Source organism: Rutidosis leptorrhynchoides, chromosome 11 (genome assembly GCF_046630445.1).
Source record: "Rutidosis leptorrhynchoides isolate AG116_Rl617_1_P2 chromosome 11, CSIRO_AGI_Rlap_v1, whole genome shotgun sequence".
In the NCBI taxonomy this organism is placed as follows: domain Eukaryota; kingdom Viridiplantae; phylum Streptophyta; class Magnoliopsida; order Asterales; family Asteraceae; genus Rutidosis; species Rutidosis leptorrhynchoides.
The window spans coordinates 86,078,012-86,098,493 of record NC_092343.1 but is presented as its reverse complement, the minus strand read 5'-3'; the positions used below and the strand labels follow the sequence as shown (position 1 = coordinate 86,098,493).

Here is a 20,482-nt window from a genome sequence, read left to right as displayed (position 1 = left end):
AGGGTGAATGTTTTTGTTTGGAGACTTGGAGTTGACAGGCATTCCACTCTTTTAAATATGTCTAGCCGTGGTATGGAAATAGATTCTATTGCTTGTCCGGTTTTTCTTCAAGGTGTGGAGTCTTGTGAGCATGTTTAGTTTGATTGTTTGACGGCTCATCAGGTTTGGTGTAGAATTCGTTCTTGGGTGAACTTAAATATCCATACGTTTCAACTCGTAGTCCGATTGGATGCCTTGGTATGAACATCGGTCGGGGTATAAAATTACAAGATTAAGTTGTACGCCATTGTTGCTACTTATTGGATGCTATGGAGATTGCGAATAGTCTTATCTTTCACGTTCATCCAATGAAGAAATCGGTGCTATTTTGTTCTCTATATATATATATATATATATATATATATATATATATATATATATTTTATTTATTTTTTTTTTATACAGTAAAGTATATATTTGCCGTTAAAGAAAAGATTTTTTACGAATCCTTTTTCTAAATAATACTGTACATTGTTTAAAAGAATAAATAAATAAATATAGAAAAATTAAAGAAAAGAAAAAAGAAAAATTCAAGTGAAGAATTTCAATACGAAAACCATTTCATTTTCAGAAAGAAAAATGGGGAAAACCGCATATATTCTGTAAAAAAAAAAAAAAAAAAAAAAATTCACAATCACCTTTCAAGAACCCTAAATATATATAAATATAATATAATACAATTATTAATTAAACTATTAATTATCATATACATTCTGAAATTGAAATCTGCTATTCAGATCTGCACGTAAGTTTACCTACCTTAATACCTTTCATTCTTCTTTTTGTTTTCTTACGCAACTGCGATTTCATCTCAGGTTTGTTGTTTTTTTAACTATTTATTATTTTAATTTAATTTCTTCATTTGCTATTTTGCCAGGTACAATGTATATTCTAAAATTTAGTTTTCATAGCTTTTATTTTTTGTATTTCAACCTGTTAGGTCGTTTTTAATTTTCATCTCAGTTATAGCTTGTTTTGATTATCAAGTATTCCAACTTTGTGTGTTTTAGATTCATATTAGCTGCAAATTTATGTTTATAGTTATAGTTATACTACTTTGTAATTTGATTATTGATTATGTATTTCTGAATATAGGTTAGAATATGTTAAATATTGATGCAATATATATATATATATATCTGAGTACTTAATTGCTCTGTTGTATGCAGGTGAAGACGTATCGATTTGATAATTATTTTTTTGAAGTGATAATAAGTGTGAAAATTTTGAGTTATGGAGAACGAAAAGAAGAAGCGAAACAAGAAAAAGAAGAACAAGCAGGCGAAATCGAATGTACCTAATGCTGGTGTTGGGGAATTAACTTCTGATAATAATAATAATAATAGTGATAATCATGCGAATGTGCTTAAGCGAACTGTTATGGATTCAGATAAAGAGTCAGTCAGTGGGGCCGAAACTGTAAGATAATTTTGTACAAAAACTTTATGTATCTAAATTCGTTTTGTAATGTTGTTTTATTAAATTTTGGTTGTACAGTCACGTTCGGTTGAGGATGATAGGTCTTATTGGTTAAACAGAGAGGTAAGAGTTTAATTCATATTTTGTGTATCTATTAACATGTTGTTGGAATTGGATTATGAGTTAGCGGGAAATTGGAAAAGTACCGTTTTTTTTGGAATAAATATGTTGTTTCGTTGTTTTCAACTACTTGGCATTTCATTTATAGGCTTCCCTAGAACAAAAAATTAAAGAACTGCAAGGGCAATTGGACGTGCATATACAAAGGGAGGTAAATGTTTATTTCGTTGAGAAACTAATTTGGTTATACAATAAGGATCAAATGTGTATTATTATTTTTCGACATGCTTTAAATCTTACTGAACAAGTTCTCCTCTTTCTTTGTTATTACGTGGTTGCAGGCTGATCTGGAAAAAAGTATTTCGCAGACACAGAAAGAAAGAAACTTATGGCACAATAAAGAGGTGACTTTATCAGCTAATTCATATTTGTGATATCAAAGTTTGTAGTTGTACATATTGAATGGTTCTTTTCTAACGTTTTTCTTCGTGTGTTTGATTTTTTTATCCATTTGGTGTTGGAAAATCAAAATGTCATGATCAAACTCATTTTTGATCATCAGACTGAGCTAAAGACGAGAATTTTACAATTAGAAACTGAGAGAGACTCTTGGCTTCAGAAAGAGGTGAGTTGACATTAAAGGATTTTTCTGACGATGGCTCCTAGAGCTGTCATTAAAGTGCAAAAAAAGACTTGTACTTTTTAATAACCGTCATGTAGAGTCAACATTGACCACTTTGTACAACACATATATGCACCTTAACGACATCCCTAATGGCTGTCATTAGAAAATTCATAGGATGATTAGGATTGACATTACTGTTATGTGCAGGCTGGTTATGAAGAAAAAGTAAATCGATTGGTTGAAGAAACAGCCACTCTGCGTTCTGTGGGGGTATGGGTTATTCTGCTTTGGACTTTAAAGAGTTTATGGTTTACATAGTTTGACGATCTGTTTATTTCTTGGAGCTTGAGCGTCTGAATGGACTTTAGTGCCGACATGATGGTTTTTCTTTTTAAACTTACTGTATATCAATATTTGTAGGTGAACTTTGAAGAACGGCGTAGGCAGATTGAAGAAGAAAAAGTTAACTTTGTGCAACGAGAGGTTTTAGTCTTTTTTTTTTTTTTTTTTTACAACTAAGAGAGCTTAGCATTTCCTTTTCTGCTTTGACTACGGGCAATATGTGGTCTAAATTTCCCTTTTCATTGCAGAGCTCGGCAGCCGAAACAATTGCTTATTTGAACAAGGATAATGCAAGATTACAAGCACAGGTACATACGTAATTCGACACGATGAGCTATTTGTCATGTTTTGATTAAAAGAATGACTTAATGGTCAAGGTTGTGTAATTAGAAGTGTTGATTAGAAAAGCGGGACCCGTTTCTTAATCAGGTTTATTTCTACATCCCGAAAGCCAACACTCACAAACACTACAAAAGAGAGCACGGGAATGATGTTCATGATATGTATGGCGATATTTGTTTTTTGTGCTGCGTTATTAGTATGAAATCCTGTTGTTGCATGGACGCTTTGTATAGCTCACGTGCAGGCTACCCGTAGTGATTCTAATAAGCGTGTTTTATTTAATCTGATGCGAAAAATAAACCAAAGCCTTGCAGGTGATTGAGCTAGAAGCGTTCAGAAATGATGTTTCCCGCCAAAATCAGCAGCTAAAAGAACATGTGTCCAATCTTCAGTTAAAGATTCAGGACCTTGAGAGTTCAGCGACTACACGCTTATCTTCCGAAAAGACGAAGGTTTGCTTGATTCTTCTATGATTTTATTTTATTTTAGTACCTGTGGTGATTATTAAGTGAATTAGTAAATTTCATTATAGCAGCATCTCATAATGTGACATCACATCACAATATTCTACAATTTCCGAGATTCAAGTTTACTAGTTTTCAAAAATTGAGACGGTGTTTCATTTTCTATATCATTTGTGAAGATACAATCAATATGACAAAAACATCGGGGTTAAACATCATGAGAGTTTTTGGTCAGTTTATCGTACATACTGATTTCTATACCTAATTTCGCTCCGATACTATACTTTCTAAACATAAAATCAATTTGGTACGTAATTATTTTGTTTTAAACATATACATGAAGTAGAAGTTCATTGAATATGCTTGTGATAAATCTTGAAATGAATTTTATGATTATACTTATTCGCTTGTGTATTACTTTTATGTTTTAGGTGGAAATAATGTGTTATTTACTGAATGCGTAGATGTTTCATGATAATACTTATGAATCTTTGTATCCATTTATTTTGCCTAAATCCCACTTTTTGCATGCTAATTCAAAGCAGTTTTCAGTGCTTATTGGTAGTAGAGGGTCACTATTGTAGAAAACCCCAATTAATCCTTTTTATGAACAAACCATTCCAAGTTTTCAAAGTCCGTTTAATTAATCGGTCAACGTCGGTTAATTGGTCAAAATTAGATTTGTTGGTCATAGTCGGCCAAAGTCAATTGGTCAACATTTAGATATGAATTTAAACTAGAATTTTAGAGTTTTTGAACAAACGAACGATTATGTTAAAGTTATGTTTATGGTATTCTTCTATTTGTACACATAATTTTGAAATTAATAATTTAAATGTATAAAAAATCTAATCCGATTAACCCCGAATTGCCGATTACTCCCTCCCGCGGACATATTACTCTCCGAGAGTAGCAAATTCTGCAACCTTTGGTAGAGGTTATGTTTTGATCTATTTGCTTATAGATGGCTCAATTGAGGTTGCATTATGTTTTTTTTATGTCGGGTAAATGGGAATAAAAAGTTTGATCAAAACAAAATGTAGGACAATTTAATTCTGTGTTTTATAGACAAATACAATAATGGACTTATCCCTAGTTTTTTTTCGTTCTTTTCTGGTGTAGCACGTTAATGAAAATGTGGAAATGAACTCACAATTGGAATCTGCACAAGCACTTCTTGCTAAAATGATCTCTGAGAATTCAACTCTCGTTGAGAAGGTAATTTTTCATTACCAGTTGGCATTGACTATTTGACTATATAATAGACAGAAATTCAGTAACTATGAGATTGCAGGTCAACATTTTAAACGCCGAGCTTGAACAAAAGAAGGCAACAATCGAATCATATATACCAAATAAAACTGAAAATCCAATACTCAAAAATTACAAAGCGTCCGACATTGATGAAAGTTCACCTCTAGAAACTGACACGTCACCATCATCAACCGAAAACTTAGACACCGCCAGCGACGTGGGCCCACCAATGCTATCAGATAAACTTGTGACTTCAGAGGGTTCTGATATGAATCAAATTTCTCAAGAAAGCGTGGAGTCTGGAGAAATTGTGCAGATTTCATTAGATGAGAATGATGTCATGATTGCCACATCAGCAACTGAGAAAGCTGATCCGGTGCCTCTCACCGATGCCCCTCTCATCGGTGCTCCCTTCCGGTTGATATCTTTTATGGCTAGATACGTCAGTGGAGCCGATTTGGTTCAGAAGTAAGCTGTAGGTGCAAATTTATGTACCAAAAGAAACGATGACGGTTTGGTTTTATACAAGCGTAGCAAACAAACAGGAGAATATTCGAAACTTAATCTTGTTTTTTCATACTAGATGAGAGATAGGATTGAGAATTATAGCAATATACCAACAGATTTTAACTCAGGGTTTGGATAAACTACAGAATACCATTTTATTTGCTGGTGTTTTGCCTGTTATCCTTTTGGAATAAAAGACTATATATTGCTTCTTTTTGCTTATTCTTCTATTGATTTGTTATTGTGTGTACTATATTTACCAGTCACTGTGCAACGATAATAAGTAGGGGTGTGTGGGCGCGTTTACTTGGGCTAAAAGCAAACGAACGAAAATAAACGCGAGTAAATCAGCATTCGTCATTAAAGCAAGTGTGAATGTTACTGTTCACAAGGGCATTTTAGTCATTAAACATGGTGCACAATTAGCATAGTGAGTAAATCAGCATTCGTCCAACAATGCACCTAGTTTAGAGCAGCGAAATAAGAAACGCAGATGTTAGTGGTGATATTTTCACGTCATATAATATAAAATCTTTCAAAAGTATGCATTAATAAGTTGTACAACATTCGCATGAACCCTCTAAGGATGTTGATTTCAAAGATGTTATTGTAATTCTGTTTTAATCACACGCCTAGATAACACCTGTGAATCACGTACGATCTATATTATACAGTGAATACAAGTTACATCTAACCTTTGCACTCATTTGACATCATGCAACTTTTGCTATACATGAAACCCCAAGCAAGGTAACACACAAACCCAACTATTGTTTTTCGTCTTACATGGACGATATTATGAATTATATATAGAAAACATATACTACAATTTTTAAATGCGACATGACACATAACATGTGTCACAAGGGGCTAAAAGGTTCAGGAAGTGATTCAAATCCATTATCAAACAATGGACCTTGATCACTGATTTCATCTGCACTATGCAGCCAACTTGTGTTCTTCAAGTCTTCTTTCATTAAAATCGCATCGTACCTTGAACTCTCATAAATGTCCATTTCAGTTCTTTGTGCCGAAAATGGACTTTTACGTTCTACAGAAACGGGTTTGACTTTGTTTTCAGAATAACCATATTTTAAATTTCCATTTTTGGTGTTATTCAAATTTCCACTTTTGGAGTTAACATAGTTGCTGTAGGAACTGTTTATAGAACCTGCAGTATTTGAAGCACAACTAGGTTGTATTCCAGGGTTGCCCGATCGAATGCTTTGCGGATAGATCTTTGACCCTGAAAGTGGACGTACGCCTCCATTTCTTATATCCTGCAAGATAACTATAAGTCTAGGTTTTGGACATTTACTGTATAAAAGTAATATCAAAAGTCCGCCTAGAGGTGGTAAAATGAGTGGGTCCTAAGATAATCAAAAAAATATATAGAAAAGGGTGTTAATACCATATGTTTAATAGCCATATCAAGTGATTTCTTTGAGATACTCCTCCCAAAGCCTGTAGTACCACTCTCTGAATTCAACGTCTTGTTAGGTTTTCTCGTAATCGACTCGGGTACACGTAACGTCCTTCGAGAATCTAACGTCTCAACCGAATGCCCGTTGACATGGAGCCACCCTTTTCCAGATGGTTCTGCAATTCGTCCTCTGGTGACAATAGGCGATGGCTGTCTCCTTGTAATGCTTCCCGTGTTTATAATCTCTATGTGTCCGTTAACAGTCATGGCGGGGCCCGGTCTAGACCTACCAGCAGATAGAGGTCGTGCGGGTAAAGTTGTTCTTAGATTTGGTGGCGTTTCGTGTGGGAAATCAGGGGGAATGAATGGCTGTGGTGACGGGCGAATCCGTGGGCCCGGTGAGCTTGGTCTGGAAGTGGGTCCCGTACTTCGTCCGTTGTGAGAAATTGTTGGTGACCTATGAGTGGGAGTCGAGGGTCTAGAAGACGGTCGAACAGTTGAGGTTGTTTTCACGGGTTGTGGACGGTTAGTTGGAGTTGATGGTCTGGTGATGGTTGACAATGGGCGGTTTCTAGAAGGTGTTGAGGGTCGCGAAGTTGGTGCACGTGAGGAAACAACGGAGGGTTTGGATGATGGTGACGAACGGTTAGTTGGGGTGGATGGTCTAACGTAAGACGAAACAGAAGCTGAGCTGGTGTTTAAAATATTAAGGTTTTTGTTGTGGTTTGTGTGTTGTGTGGTTGAGATGGACGCGCGAGTGGTGCGAGTCGCTGAACTGCTTCGTGCTGGTCTTGAAGTTTGGTTACTGTCAGATTGTGAAACAGAAAGCTGCAATTGAGAGAGATCAAAATCAAAATCTTTTTTTTTTTTTTTATTCTTTTTTCGTGTGACATATCTAATGAAAAAAGATGTTGAAAACATGAAGAAGAAAAAAAAAGCGAACCCGTGAGGTTTTATCTGTAGAGCCTGATCGAACCAAAGGGTTTCTTTTGGGAGAAACTGATGTTAGTTGAGACTCTTTTTTATCCGAAGACGGAATTAGAGAAGTTCCTGGAGGAGCAAGTAGCCTGTTACCAGAAACCATAAAAACTTACATTAGACTAAATTATAGCTTCACCTGTAGTCTTTATTAGAGCATAAAACGCCACCTAAAGTAGATAAAACAAACTTTACATTCAAAATAACATAAAGATGTGCATTAGTATTATGATTAAGGACAATCATCAATGTAATCTTGTTAGACATACCTCTCAACTGTACTGTTTCTTTTTAACTGTTTTAACAGGAGAATTGTTGGGATCTATCAAATATCCATATCCATAAGGATTTATTAAAAGGATCTAAATACAAGTGTGCAACAAAAAGAACAACTCTTACAGGTGATCTGCAAACAGTGAATTCTTTTCTTAATTAAGGCATTAAAAACAAACAAAATCTCATCGAGAAGGTACACATGTTCTCCCCCCTAGTTGTAACATAAATTTATAAATCTAACTTGATCATCCAAGGGAATTAGATGTGTAGTGTTTCCAGCTAACTCTATTAGTATCATTACTATGCATATCGAGCCTTAAAACCACAACTAGTAAGAGCTATCAAAATAAATACTAGACCAAAAAGTTTCTAACTAGTTGGTTAATATTCAATTTCCTTTAGTTTGTTACATCATCAATATTCAATCAACACGGTGAAAGCAAGCACAACATGTTATGATATAAAGAATCCTGACTTTATCATCAATTTAATCTAAGATCGCAACATGCTGTTTTTACGGAAAAATGAAGCACGATTTGAACTAAGCAAAGATTAACATTATCACAACCAGTTAACATTATTAGTATGATACAAAATGCAAATTACCAGTCATAATCATGTTTTCCATCTTCATTAGATGAAAGTAGATCATCAAATACGTTTTTTGCCACTTTTGTTGATCCAGCCGTAAGCCTTCCTAATTTCACCTGCACTGAATTGGCATACAGTAACATACATCTATCATTCTATACTAGTAATAATAAATATTTTAAAATTTAAAAATCACAAAAGCAATTTTAACCAGCAAAAAAGTCAAGTTTCTCATAAATTAACGGTACGACGTCGTTCTGTTATTTATCCCCCTAAACTTAACCTAAACGATCTAAAACGACGTCGTCTCAGTCACCGAACGCACAATTTAATTCTAGTTCAGATTAATCAAAATGTGTGACGTTTAAAGATAAAACGACGTCGTCTCAGTCGTACAGCGCACAATTCATACATAATGTAACGGAAAATTGTAACGGAACACGTACAGTCGGATTCATCGGAAGATGCAACGGAGAGACTACGACGATTGCGAGAGATGAAATCAGCATTATTATTGTTGCTGCTACTGAAATCCTCAGCGGTTTCGGTTGTGGTGGAGGTGAGACTCATGACTCGCCGGTGAGATAATAATCCGGTGACCGGAGAATTACGAATGCCGTTAGCATTTAGATTCCGAGCTCCGATAGCGATAACAGAGTCATTTGATGAATTCCGATTCATCATAATTCAGTTATTTTACATGATACTATGTGATGTATGAATGTATGATATACATATATAAAAAGTTAATATACAATACAACTAGATACAAGATTAGCTTTCCTGCTTGTTTGCTTTCAGTAAGATTCACGCCATGTGTGTGTGTGTGTGTGTGTGTAGGGGGGAAGGAGTATAGTTTACGGGCAAGTGCAAATGGGTTCTTCTTTACGCTTTTGAGTGTGGGAGTCACGTGACTCGTGTTAACTCTCTCATAAATCTCTTATCCGCTTTATTTATGTGTAAAAAACTAAGAATATAAAATTTTTATAAATAAATTATTTATAAATTATAATTGAAATTGTACGTGCGGTAAAACCATGTTGGATATGATTCCTAATAGTGTTTTTAGGGAGCACTTAGAAGTTAAAAGCATCGTCGACAAGCTAAGAGAAGAACGACTACGATGGTTCGGGCATATGAGGAGGCGACATCTTACTGCACCCGTTAGGAGAGTCGAGACACTTTTCGTTGACGGCGTAAGGAGAAGGAGTAGACCCATTCGTAGGTGGGAGGATAGAATAAAGCTCGATATGAAGGGGCTTATACCGACCGAGGACATGACTTCCGATAGGAATGCGTGGAGGACTAGAATTAGAATAGACGAGTAAGTTTTGTATATACCTATATGTATGTAGGTATGTATGTCTATGGATGGATGTTTGTAAGTATGTATTGTGTTTTTATGTATGCTTATGTTGTTATGCATGTATGTACGTACGTATGTATGTATGCTTATGTATCTTCTCTTAAAGTGATATATATATATATATATATATATATATATATATATATATATATATATGTGTGTGTGTGTGTGTGTGTGTGTGTGTGTGTGTGTGTGTGTGTGTGTGTGGGTGGGTGGGTGTTTGTGTGTGTAAGGATGTATCTTCAATTTTTTTTTCACGGTGCTTTTTACCCGGACATTTCTTGGTATGTGTATGTGTGTATGTATGTATGTGTAGGTATGTATATATGTACGCATGTTTATGCAAGTATGCTCGTTTTATGTATGTATGTATGTATGTTTTCGTTTGTACGTTTTTGTGTATGGATGCATGTATGTATGTTAATGTATATAGGTTTATGTAAAACTTGGTATGTATGTATGTACGTATGTACGTTTTTATGTAGGTATGTAAGTAGGTTTAGGGATGTATGTATGCATGTTTGTAGATATGCAAGTTTGTATGGATGTTTATGTATGTATGTACGTACGTGGGTAGGTTTATGAATGTTTGTATGTGTTTACACGGATGTATGTATGTTTTATATGTATGTATGGATCGATGTATGCACATATATATATATATATATATATATATATGTGTGTGTGTGTGTGTGTGTATGTATATGTATGTATGTATGTATGTATGTATGTATGTATGTATATGTATGGAAGTATGTATATTGTTGTTGTTGTTGTATGTATGTATGTAAGGTATGTATGTAGGCTTTGGTACGTTTATGTTTGTATGTCTATGCATGCTTTTATAGGATATATGTGCATCGTTCCTATAGTGCAGCATTTTCTTGCTTTCTATGGAGCTCCGTTTAGCATTCCCAGGTACGTCTCGATTTCTCCTATTTATTTTATGGCTCTTTTAATCGAGTCAACAGCAAGTGTCGATTTATTGGCGATTTGACTGTCGCTTAGAGCCTAAATTGAACATCGGGCATGTTTAAAAATCATGAAAATTTGATTCTACAATTTTCATGGCGTTTTTTTTTTGGGCCGGAGGTCCTTTCGGAAGCAATCTCTCTATCCATAGAACATTGAGAGGGAGGACTTTCTATACTCTTAGGGTGTTTTGTGACGACCCGGAAATTTTCGACCAAATTTAAACTTAATCTTTATATGAATCGACACGATAAGCAAAATCTGTAATATTGTAGTCTCAAAAACTTTGAACTGTGTTCATGTATACATTTGACCTTGACTAATCCCAACGATTCACGAACAATTATTGTTAATAAAATATGTATATATATATATGTGTATATATATGTATATATAAATGTAATTATATATATAATAATTTGTAAATATAAAATATAAAATAAACAATAGAAATAAATATGTAAAATAAGATACATTATATTATATATATAAATTACTATCCAATATAAGTTATTACATAATATAAATTATAAACGATAACATATAATATTAATACATTAAAATTTTATACAACAATAATATTACTCTCATTACTATAAGAAGTATTAGTGGTAATATATATATAGATATGAAGTGTGTTAGATTTAAATTATTATAATATTATCATTAATAATATTATTGTTATAAAACTTATAGATATTATTATTATCAATAATATAATTATTATTACCATTACATTATTATAAAGTGTTATTATTATTATTTATAATATTAAGAAGTATTATTATTATAATTATATTTAATAACTAATGAGACTAAATACATATATGTATACAGATATATATATATATATATATATATATATATATATATATATATATATATATATATATATATATATATATATATATAAACAGATATATTTAAATACAGTGTATATATATAAATATATATACAAATATATATATATATAGAATTACAAGTTATAATATAATTGTCATGTTATTATTATTACATTCATTATTATTAATATGTATTAGCATTAAAATTAGTATTATTATTAGTATTATTATTTGTTATTAGATATTATTATTAAGAATTATTATTATTATTATAAACTATTATCATTATTAGTAATATCAATCAATACTAGAAATATTAATTATTAAAATTCTTTTAAGGTTATGATTATCACAAATTCACAATAAATAATTAAAAAAATAAATATTACTATAAAAATAATTAAATTTATTATTAAGTTGCAAGTTAATGTTACTAGTAATTATGATTAATACTACTATTAATATTATTACTTTTATAATTATAATTACAATTATTATTAAAAACCATTATAAATATTATCCTAAAGATAATACAAATTATCATAAATATCACTAAAAATATCATTCTTGATCATTTTTAACATAGTTGTTAAAATTATTATTAACTATTATTATTATTTAGATAATTATTATTATTATTATTTATATTATTATTAATCTATCTATTTACTTAATAATACGAATATACAAAATCAAAAGGGGATTCAGTTGCACGTAAACATCAAATTGTACTGGATTTCGATTCTTGTCTCTGATTGAATACAAAACGAATCCAAAACACACAGATAAATCCAATTTCTGTTAGAGGTCCCTTTCTCTCTTTTTTTTTTCTATTTTATTATGTACCTGATGATTCTGCTGTCGAGTTTAATTGCTATAAAACAATTGCGTAATTCATGCTATTAGACAAAAACCATTACATCATTTCACCACTACTACCAATTATCGACTATAACTGTTTTTATCGAATGAATTACACAGAAAGGAAAGAACACCCAATTAATACCCCTGTTCTTGAACGTTTCCAGCAACAGCCCAATTTCAAATGAAATTCTAAAATCTATAAAAGCAATTCTATTAGAAATTATTTACTTCAACTACTGGTAAAGTTTCAGAATTCAATTCCTTGAATTGAATTCCAATTTCGAAGTCAAACTTGTTATTCAAAAAGTCAAACTGTCTGATCTTTCTGAAATTCGAATTTGTTTTTATGTTATAAGTTAAATTGTGGTTTAAGAAAGTTTATAGGAGTAAATTGAAACCTATTTCGTGTTATAAACTTTGTCCAAAACGAACTTGAATTCAAAATCAATGGGTGAGTTGTTCTTCTCGTTTTAAACTACCCAGATACTTATATATATATATATATATATATATATATATATATATATATATATATATATATATATATATATATATATATATATATATATATATATATATATTTTATGTCTATTTTATTTTTTCTGTTAATCTAAACCCTTACGAAACCTTTATGTTTTGATTTTACATCATAAAACCGTTTGAATGGTTAATAAATACGTCGAATTAAATTGGGTCTGTGAGATTGAAAATGAAGAAGAAAGAGGGGCCAGTGTAAACGGATTAAATAAAACTGAGTAGAGATTAAATCAGAAAAGTAACGACAGAGCAGCTGGTTAAGTGATGGTGTCGGGTTTCGAAAGGTCTTGGGTTCGATTCCTACTTGGTGCAAATTTTTTTTTAAAAAAGGGCTTCAAAGGTAGTTTCATTTTTGTTATTTTTGTTTTAAAATTGTTATCATTATTATTATAGTTATTATTATTATTATTATTGATTATTATGGATATTAATTATTGCCATTATGGATTTGATTATTATTAGTATTATTATTATTAATGTTATGTTATTATTGGTAATATAATTATTATTATTAGTATTATCATAATTATAAGTATTATAAGTATTATAATTAGTCTTATAAGTATAAGTATTATTAATATAGTATTATTATTAATTTTACCATTTAAGTATTATTACTATTACTATTATTATTATTATGATTATTATCATTATTAATGATATTATTACATTTATCATTTTTGTTATTATTATTATTATCATTAAGTAATAAAATTTTTATTAGTATTAGTATTATTAATAAGTATTATGAATATTAGTTATTATTGTTATTACCACTAATATAAGTAGTAGTTACCAACTATTATTATCGTTATCATAACCCTAGTTACAATTATAATTATTGTTATTATTATTGTTATTACTAATATTATTATCAGAATAGGTATTATTATTAAATAATATGATTATTAATATTATTATTATTAATCTCAAAAACTACCTTTTTAAGCAGATAAATATTTTTACATAAAATATACTTATTATGTATGCCATAATTATATTAAAATTTCACATAACTATATATATATATATATATATATATATATATATATATATATATATATATATATATATATATATATATATATATATATATAACTCACTAATATTATTTATATAAATACTTACAAATAACAAACTATCGATTTTTAAATATAACATTAAACAAGTATGGATACATTAATATAACTATATAAATATTAAACCATTTTGAATATAAACACAAATTAAATATATAATATATAAATTTAAAATATAATAAATTGTTCGATTACGATTATACGTTTTAATATATACATACAAATGATATAGGTTCGTGAATCTGAGGCCAACCCTACACTTGTTCAATGTCGTCATATGTATTTTTACTACAAAATACAGTATTGTGAATTTCATTTGCTCCCTTTTTAAATGCTTTTGCAATATATATATTTTTGGGACTGAGAATACATGCGCTGCTTTTATAAATGTTTTACGAAATAGACACAAGTACTTAAAACTACATTATATGGTTGGATTATTAAACCGAATATCGCCCCTTCAAGTCTGGTAACCTAAGAATTAGGGAAATGACCCCTAATTGACGCGAATTCTAAAGGTAGATCTATCGGGCCCAACGAGCCCCATCCAGGGTATGGATGCTTTAGTACTTCGAGGTATTATTTAGTATATTAGTTGCGCGCTGTATACTGGGGGATATTCTATATGCATCTTGTTAAGGTCGGTTACCAGGTGTTCAATCCATATGAATGATTTTTATCTCTATGCAGTTTGCGAAATGCCTGATATGAGATTATGTTTATGAGAAATTGAAATATGAAATCTTGTGGTCTATTAAAATATTGAAACAATTGATTACAATAAACCTATGAACTCACTAACTTTTTGGTTGTCACTTGAAAGCATGTTTATTCTCAGGTATGAAAGAAATCTTCCGCTGTGCATTTGCTCATATTAGAGATATTACTTGGAGTCATTCATGACATAATTCAAAATACGTTGCATTCGAATCGTTGAGTTCATCAAGATTATTACTAAGTCAATTATAGTTGGATATATTATGAAATGGTATGCATGCCGTCAACTTTCGATGTAATGAAAGTTTGTCTTTTAAAAACGAATGCAATGTTTGAAAAATGTATCATATAGAGGTCAAGTACCTCGCGATGTAACCAAATGTAATGTATTCGTTCAGATGGATTAGGACGGGTCATTAGATGTTTCACTCTTGGGTAGACAGATGACTAATCTTTATTCTAGGATAGAGGAAGGATTGTCTACATCTTACCTCCCTCATACCCTACTTAAGTGGGATTGAGTTTTGTTGTTGTTGTTGTTGTTGTTTAATTGAAATTGGACGAGAGGAACAGGTTTTATAAAATTATTATTATTATACTATTATCAAAGATGAAAACATATTTAATACTGTATTATTTATTTGGTACAAGATCCACTCTAAACAAAAGAAAAGATTGGGAAACTCACTATGATGTTTACTAAGGGTAGCTTGGACCTCTAGTGCATTAGCTCTGTGAGGATCAAACCATCGATTCTTTGGCCAACAAATGTAACGTGGCGGTTAAAACCACCGCTGGTCACCGCAGATTGTTGATTAAAGCCATCATCGATTAAAACCATCGCAGGCGAACGGAGCAATTAAAACCGTCGCAGTCGTTGATTTTTTGGCAACCATGATAAGAAATGTGGGTGAGATTAGAAAATAGCAGTGGAAGTGTGTAGAAGATATAAAGTCATGGTATTAAATGACAAAAATATCCTTTTAAATTAAAAAATTAAAGTGAACGGCTATTTGTTATTGATATATAGGATAATTAAGAAAAATGAAAACAAATAAACTAATAAAAATTAGTTACAATTTAGAGCGAGTTATAATACTAGACTAGACTATTAGAATATTAGAATTATATATTAGATAATGATATGATGTTATGTTATAACATAAACATGACCTCTGTCACTTATAAAAAGTCAATAATAGAAGTTTTATTCGATGATGTTTAGTTGATTTCTTTGTGCGAAGAAGTTTAATGGTCGATCGGTTTAATGCATGAATAGATTGGTTCTCCTATAAAAGGTAAAACCTTTGAATAATCAAGCCCTCAAAGCTCGAATGATATTCAAAATATGTGTAACACATCTTTATGTAACAATACAATATTACTTGTAATATTTATGAGGCTAAAAATATTCGTCATTAGACATTAGCAATGTGAGATATAATTAATAGTGTATGTTTATAAGGCAACATTAAAAAGATATAAGGAATCACACGTTAGATTATAGAAACATATATAACATGTCAATTTTCGTTATCGAGTAATTCACAAATCACAATCGATCATAATGTTTAAATGTAATTAATAGTTGAACTTTATTCACGTGCGTAATCAATACTTGTTGTGGGGGTACAAACTATAAACCGTGAACGTGTGTGAACGAACACCAAAACATCGAATTAAAGAGTTGCATAGTGTTAATGATGTAACACTTTAATATATTATTATGATTTTCTCTATTTAGTTAACTCTATGATATTTCTGTTATGATTTAGGAGTTTATGACTACCTTTAGAACATGATTCTTGATTATAGACTATTAATAAAATTATAAGAGAAGTAGAGAGAGTATATAGATGAGAGTATATCAAAAGATTGTATATTAGAAAGTGTGTTTTACAATCATACATGATGCATATTTATAGCATAAGAAAATACTGTACAATTAGGTGGCCATAAAATTTGCAGCCACTTTTGACTTTGAAAAAGGACATTTCACAACACTCCCCTTGGCTGACAATTTTATTTAGAGAGAAACTAGTATTGACTCGTTAAAAACCTTGCTAAAGAAAAATCCAGTGGGATAAAAACTTTAGTCAAGGGAAAAAGAGTGCAGCATAGAGTTGACTCCCCCTCAACTATACATCGCTGAGTCGTCACATCTTTTGAACTTGCCTCATGCTAATATTGTGAACGTGTGTTATGAAAACAGAGGTTGACAGTGCTTTGGTATAAAGATCAACAGAGTTGTTGATTGAACGTTTCTCATTTTAATCTGGTTGTCTTTTACGAGATCTTGAGTATATAAGAGGAATATGAGGTTTTCATCTGAAACTGTATCATCTAAATCTTTTATGTACAAGTTTAGCCCATGTGATTTGTCTACAGTCTCCTTTATGGTTTGCTCAAACCTTTGTTTCAATTCCTATTCCCTTTCAGTCTTTTCTGAGCCTTACCAACATACCATTCTTTTCCATCAAACTTATGACCGTTTAGACCGTCTATGGCTTTGGCGCCTCGTCAGCATTTATATTTTGTTCTGTCACTTTTAATACTCTTCTTTCATTTGTATTATGCAAGCTGCATTATCTTCATATATAGTTGTTGGTGAAGATAGTTATTGGTCTTTTATAGCGCTCTAGTCCACAAGAATCAATAATGATTTGTGTCATTGATCTCAACCAAAAACATTCCCGAGTAGCTTCATGTAATGCAATCACTTCGGCATGATTTGATGATGTTGCAACAAGTGTTTATTTTTGAGAACGCCATGATATTGCGGTACCTCCATTTAGGTATACATAACCAGTTTGAGATTTAGCTTTATGTGGATCAGATAAATAATCTGCATCTGCATGACCAACTAAATCTTGTTTTGAATTGTTAGAATAAAATAATCCTAAATCAGTAGTTCCTCGAAGGTATCGAAATATGTATTTGATCCTATTCCAGTGTCTTTTGGTAGGAGCTGAGTTGAATCTTGCCAACAAATTAACTGCAAAAAAATTTTCAGGTCTCGTACAATTTCAAAGGTACATAAGAGCTCCAATTGCACTAAGATATAGAACTTCTGAACCAAGAACATCTTCATGTTCTTCTCGGGGACAAAATGAATCAGTGTCAACATTGAGTGATCTAACCACCATAGGAGTACTTAATGGTTTTGCCTTGTCCATATTGAAGCGTTTTAAAACCTTTTTGGTATAATTTGTTTGATGTACAAGTAAACCATTAGGCATATGCTCAATCTGTAAACCAAAACAATACTTGGTTTTTTCGAGATCTTTCATTTCAAATTCTTTCTTTAGAAGTTGAATGACTTCATGAATCTCTTTATTTGTACCTATGATGTTAAGATCATCGACATAAATAGCTATAATCACATATCCGGATGTTGTTTTCTTAATGAAAACACATGGGCAAATAAGATTATTTGTATACCCTTTGCTTATCAAGTAATCACTTAATCGGGTATACCACATGCGGCCCGATTGATTCAACCCATATAAAGACCTTTATGATTTAATGGAATACATTTCCTTGGTTCATTAAATGCTTTTGGATACCTTAAACCCTTTTGGTATATTCATATATATATATATATATATCACTGTTAAGTGATCAATATATATAAGTAGTAACAACATCCATGAGATGCATTTTTTAATAAACTGCCACGTTGATTAAGTATCTAAAAGTAATTGCATCTATTACAGGTCGATAAGTTTTTCTCATAATCCATTCCTGGTCTTTGAGAGAAATCTTGAGTTACAAGTCTGGCTTGACCTTGTAAGTTCATTTTTCTTATTTCCTTTTCGAATTAAAATTCATTTGTATCCCATACATTTCACATCTTTAAAAGAGATAACTATTGATCCGAAAACTTTTCTTTTATTGAGCGATTCAAATTTAGCTCGTATTGCTCCTTTTCAATGATCCCAATCATGTCTATTTTGACATTCCATGACAGATTTTGGTTCCGGATCATCTTCATCATTCATGATGTCATATGCAACATTATATGAAAATATCTCATCAAAATTTTTCATTTCATTTTGGTTCCATAATATTTTTGAATGTACATAACTGATTGAAAATTCTGTATTGATATCATCAATCTCCTCTGCAGAAGGAGTATTGATTTGTGGTTCTTCTTGAACATTTTCTTTTACCTCATTATCAGCTGATTTTATTTTTCAAGGATTTTTATCATTTGAACCAATTGGTCTCCCACGTTTCTGGCGTGGTGAAGACTCATGAGTGACATTATTGCCAACTTTTGGAATTTCAATTCTAGCTTAAGCATTTACTGCTGGTATATATGATTTAGTCACTCCTTTTTGTATCTGTAAATACACCGGGTAATTTGTTTGCAAGTTCTTGCATATGCATTATTTTTGAACTTTTATTTCGCATTCTTTTGTGCGATGATCAAGATACATTAATTTATGTTCACACCATGAAACATCTTCTTCTTTATTTTTCATTTCTCCCCCTTAATATAGGGAACAATTTTTCATTATAATGACAATCAACAAAATGTGCTGTAAAAACATCACTCGTCATGGATTCAATATATCTTATGATTGAAGATGTTTCATATCCAACATATATTTTCATCCTTCTTTGAGGAAACATTTGTTGTGGTGGTGCAATTAAAAATACACTGCACAACCAAATGTTCTAAGATGTAAAATATTTGGCTCTCGACCAAAATTAAGTTGGTAATGGAGAATATTTATGACTTGCACTTGGTTTAATGCGAATTAATGTCGCATCATGTAAATTTACATGTCCCCATATAAATATTGAGAGTTTTGTACTCATTACCAATTGTCTAGTTATTAGCTACAAGCGTTTATCTATTGATTCAGCTAAACCAATTTTGTGTATGCACATGAGCAATTGGATGTTCAACAACAATCCCTGTAAACATATAATAATCATTAAATGCTTGAGATGTTAACTCACCAGCATTATCAAGTCTTATCCTTTTAATGGTGTAATCAGAATAATGTGTCCTCAATTTAATAATTTGTGCAAGAAACTTTGCAAATGCCATATTACGGCTTGATAACACACAAACATGAGGCATCCGCTAGATGCGTCTATTAGAATCATGAAATATCAAAATGGTCCACATGATGGATGAATTGGTCTATATATATAACCTTGAATTCTTTCAAGAAACATTGGTGATTCTTTCTCAATATTCTTTTCATTAATCATCATATGTCTTTTCATTAATCACCATATGTGCTTTTTATTAATCACCATATGTGTTTTTTCATTAATCATTATATGATTTTTTCATCATATATCATTTTCACCATATGCGCTTTTAATCATATACGCTGTGCTTTTCATCATATGCACTTTTCATCATATGCGCTGTGCTTTTCATCATATGCACTTTTCATCATATGCGCTTTTCATCATATGCACTTTTCATCATATGCGCTGCGCTTTTTCATCATATGCACTTTTCATCATATGCACTTTTAATCATATGCGCTGCGCTTTTCATCATATGCGCTTTTCATCATATGCACCTTTTATCATATGCGCTTTTAATCATATGCACTGCGCTTTTCATCATATGCGCTTTTCATCATATGCACCTTTTATCATATGTGCCTTTTATCATATGCGCTTTTAATCATATGCGCTGCGCTTTTCGGTGCTACATAGATATTTCTCATTTTCGGTTATCATTGACTGATAA

The 20,482-nt window shown here is 31.3% G+C and overlaps 2 protein-coding genes across 2 annotated transcripts; one reads left to right on the top strand and one right to left on the bottom strand.

Moving 5' to 3' along the window:
• Window positions 1-1,419: 1,419 nt before the first annotated feature.
• LOC139874743 (uncharacterized) lies at window positions 1,420-5,282 on the top strand. The gene is made up of 11 exons (XM_071862146.1): window positions 1,420-1,458; window positions 1,537-1,581; window positions 1,727-1,789; window positions 1,920-1,982; window positions 2,141-2,203; window positions 2,411-2,473; window positions 2,624-2,686; window positions 2,794-2,853; window positions 3,202-3,339; window positions 4,474-4,569; window positions 4,646-5,282. Exons 1-11 carry the CDS (start codon window positions 1,420-1,422, stop codon window positions 5,075-5,077), a joined length of 1,125 nt encoding a protein of 374 aa, XP_071718247.1. The 3' UTR covers window positions 5,078-5,282.
• A 394-nt stretch (window positions 5,283-5,676) lies between these two features.
• LOC139874742 (uncharacterized) lies at window positions 5,677-9,061 on the bottom strand. The gene is made up of 5 exons (XM_071862145.1): window positions 8,827-9,061; window positions 8,396-8,501; window positions 7,479-7,602; window positions 6,524-7,363; window positions 5,677-6,392 (listed from the first exon to the last, which is right to left on the bottom strand). Exons 1-5 carry the CDS (start codon window positions 9,059-9,061, stop codon window positions 5,973-5,975), a joined length of 1,725 nt encoding a protein of 574 aa, XP_071718246.1. The 3' UTR covers window positions 5,677-5,972.
• Window positions 9,062-20,482: the final 11,421 nt, after the last annotated feature.

Coding starts and splice junctions, on each gene's coding strand:
- LOC139874742 (XM_071862145.1), bottom strand. CDS start 9,061: ATGAATCGGAATTCATCAAATGACTCTGTTATCGCTATCGGAGCTCGG. Junction 7,364..7,478: donor CTACAGATAAAACCTCACGG/GTTCGCTTTTTT, acceptor TCTCAATTGCAG/CTTTCTGTTTCACAATCTGA. Junction 6,393..6,523: donor ATATGGCTATTAAACATATG/GTATTAACACCC, acceptor GTTATCTTGCAG/GATATAAGAAATGGAGGCGT.
- LOC139874743 (XM_071862146.1), top strand. CDS start 1,420: ATGGATTCAGATAAAGAGTCAGTCAGTGGGGCCGAAACT. Junction 1,790..1,919: donor ACGTGCATATACAAAGGGAG/GTAAATGTTTAT, acceptor ACGTGGTTGCAG/GCTGATCTGGAAAAAAGTAT. Junction 2,474..2,623: donor CCACTCTGCGTTCTGTGGGG/GTATGGGTTATT, acceptor CAATATTTGTAG/GTGAACTTTGAAGAACGGCG.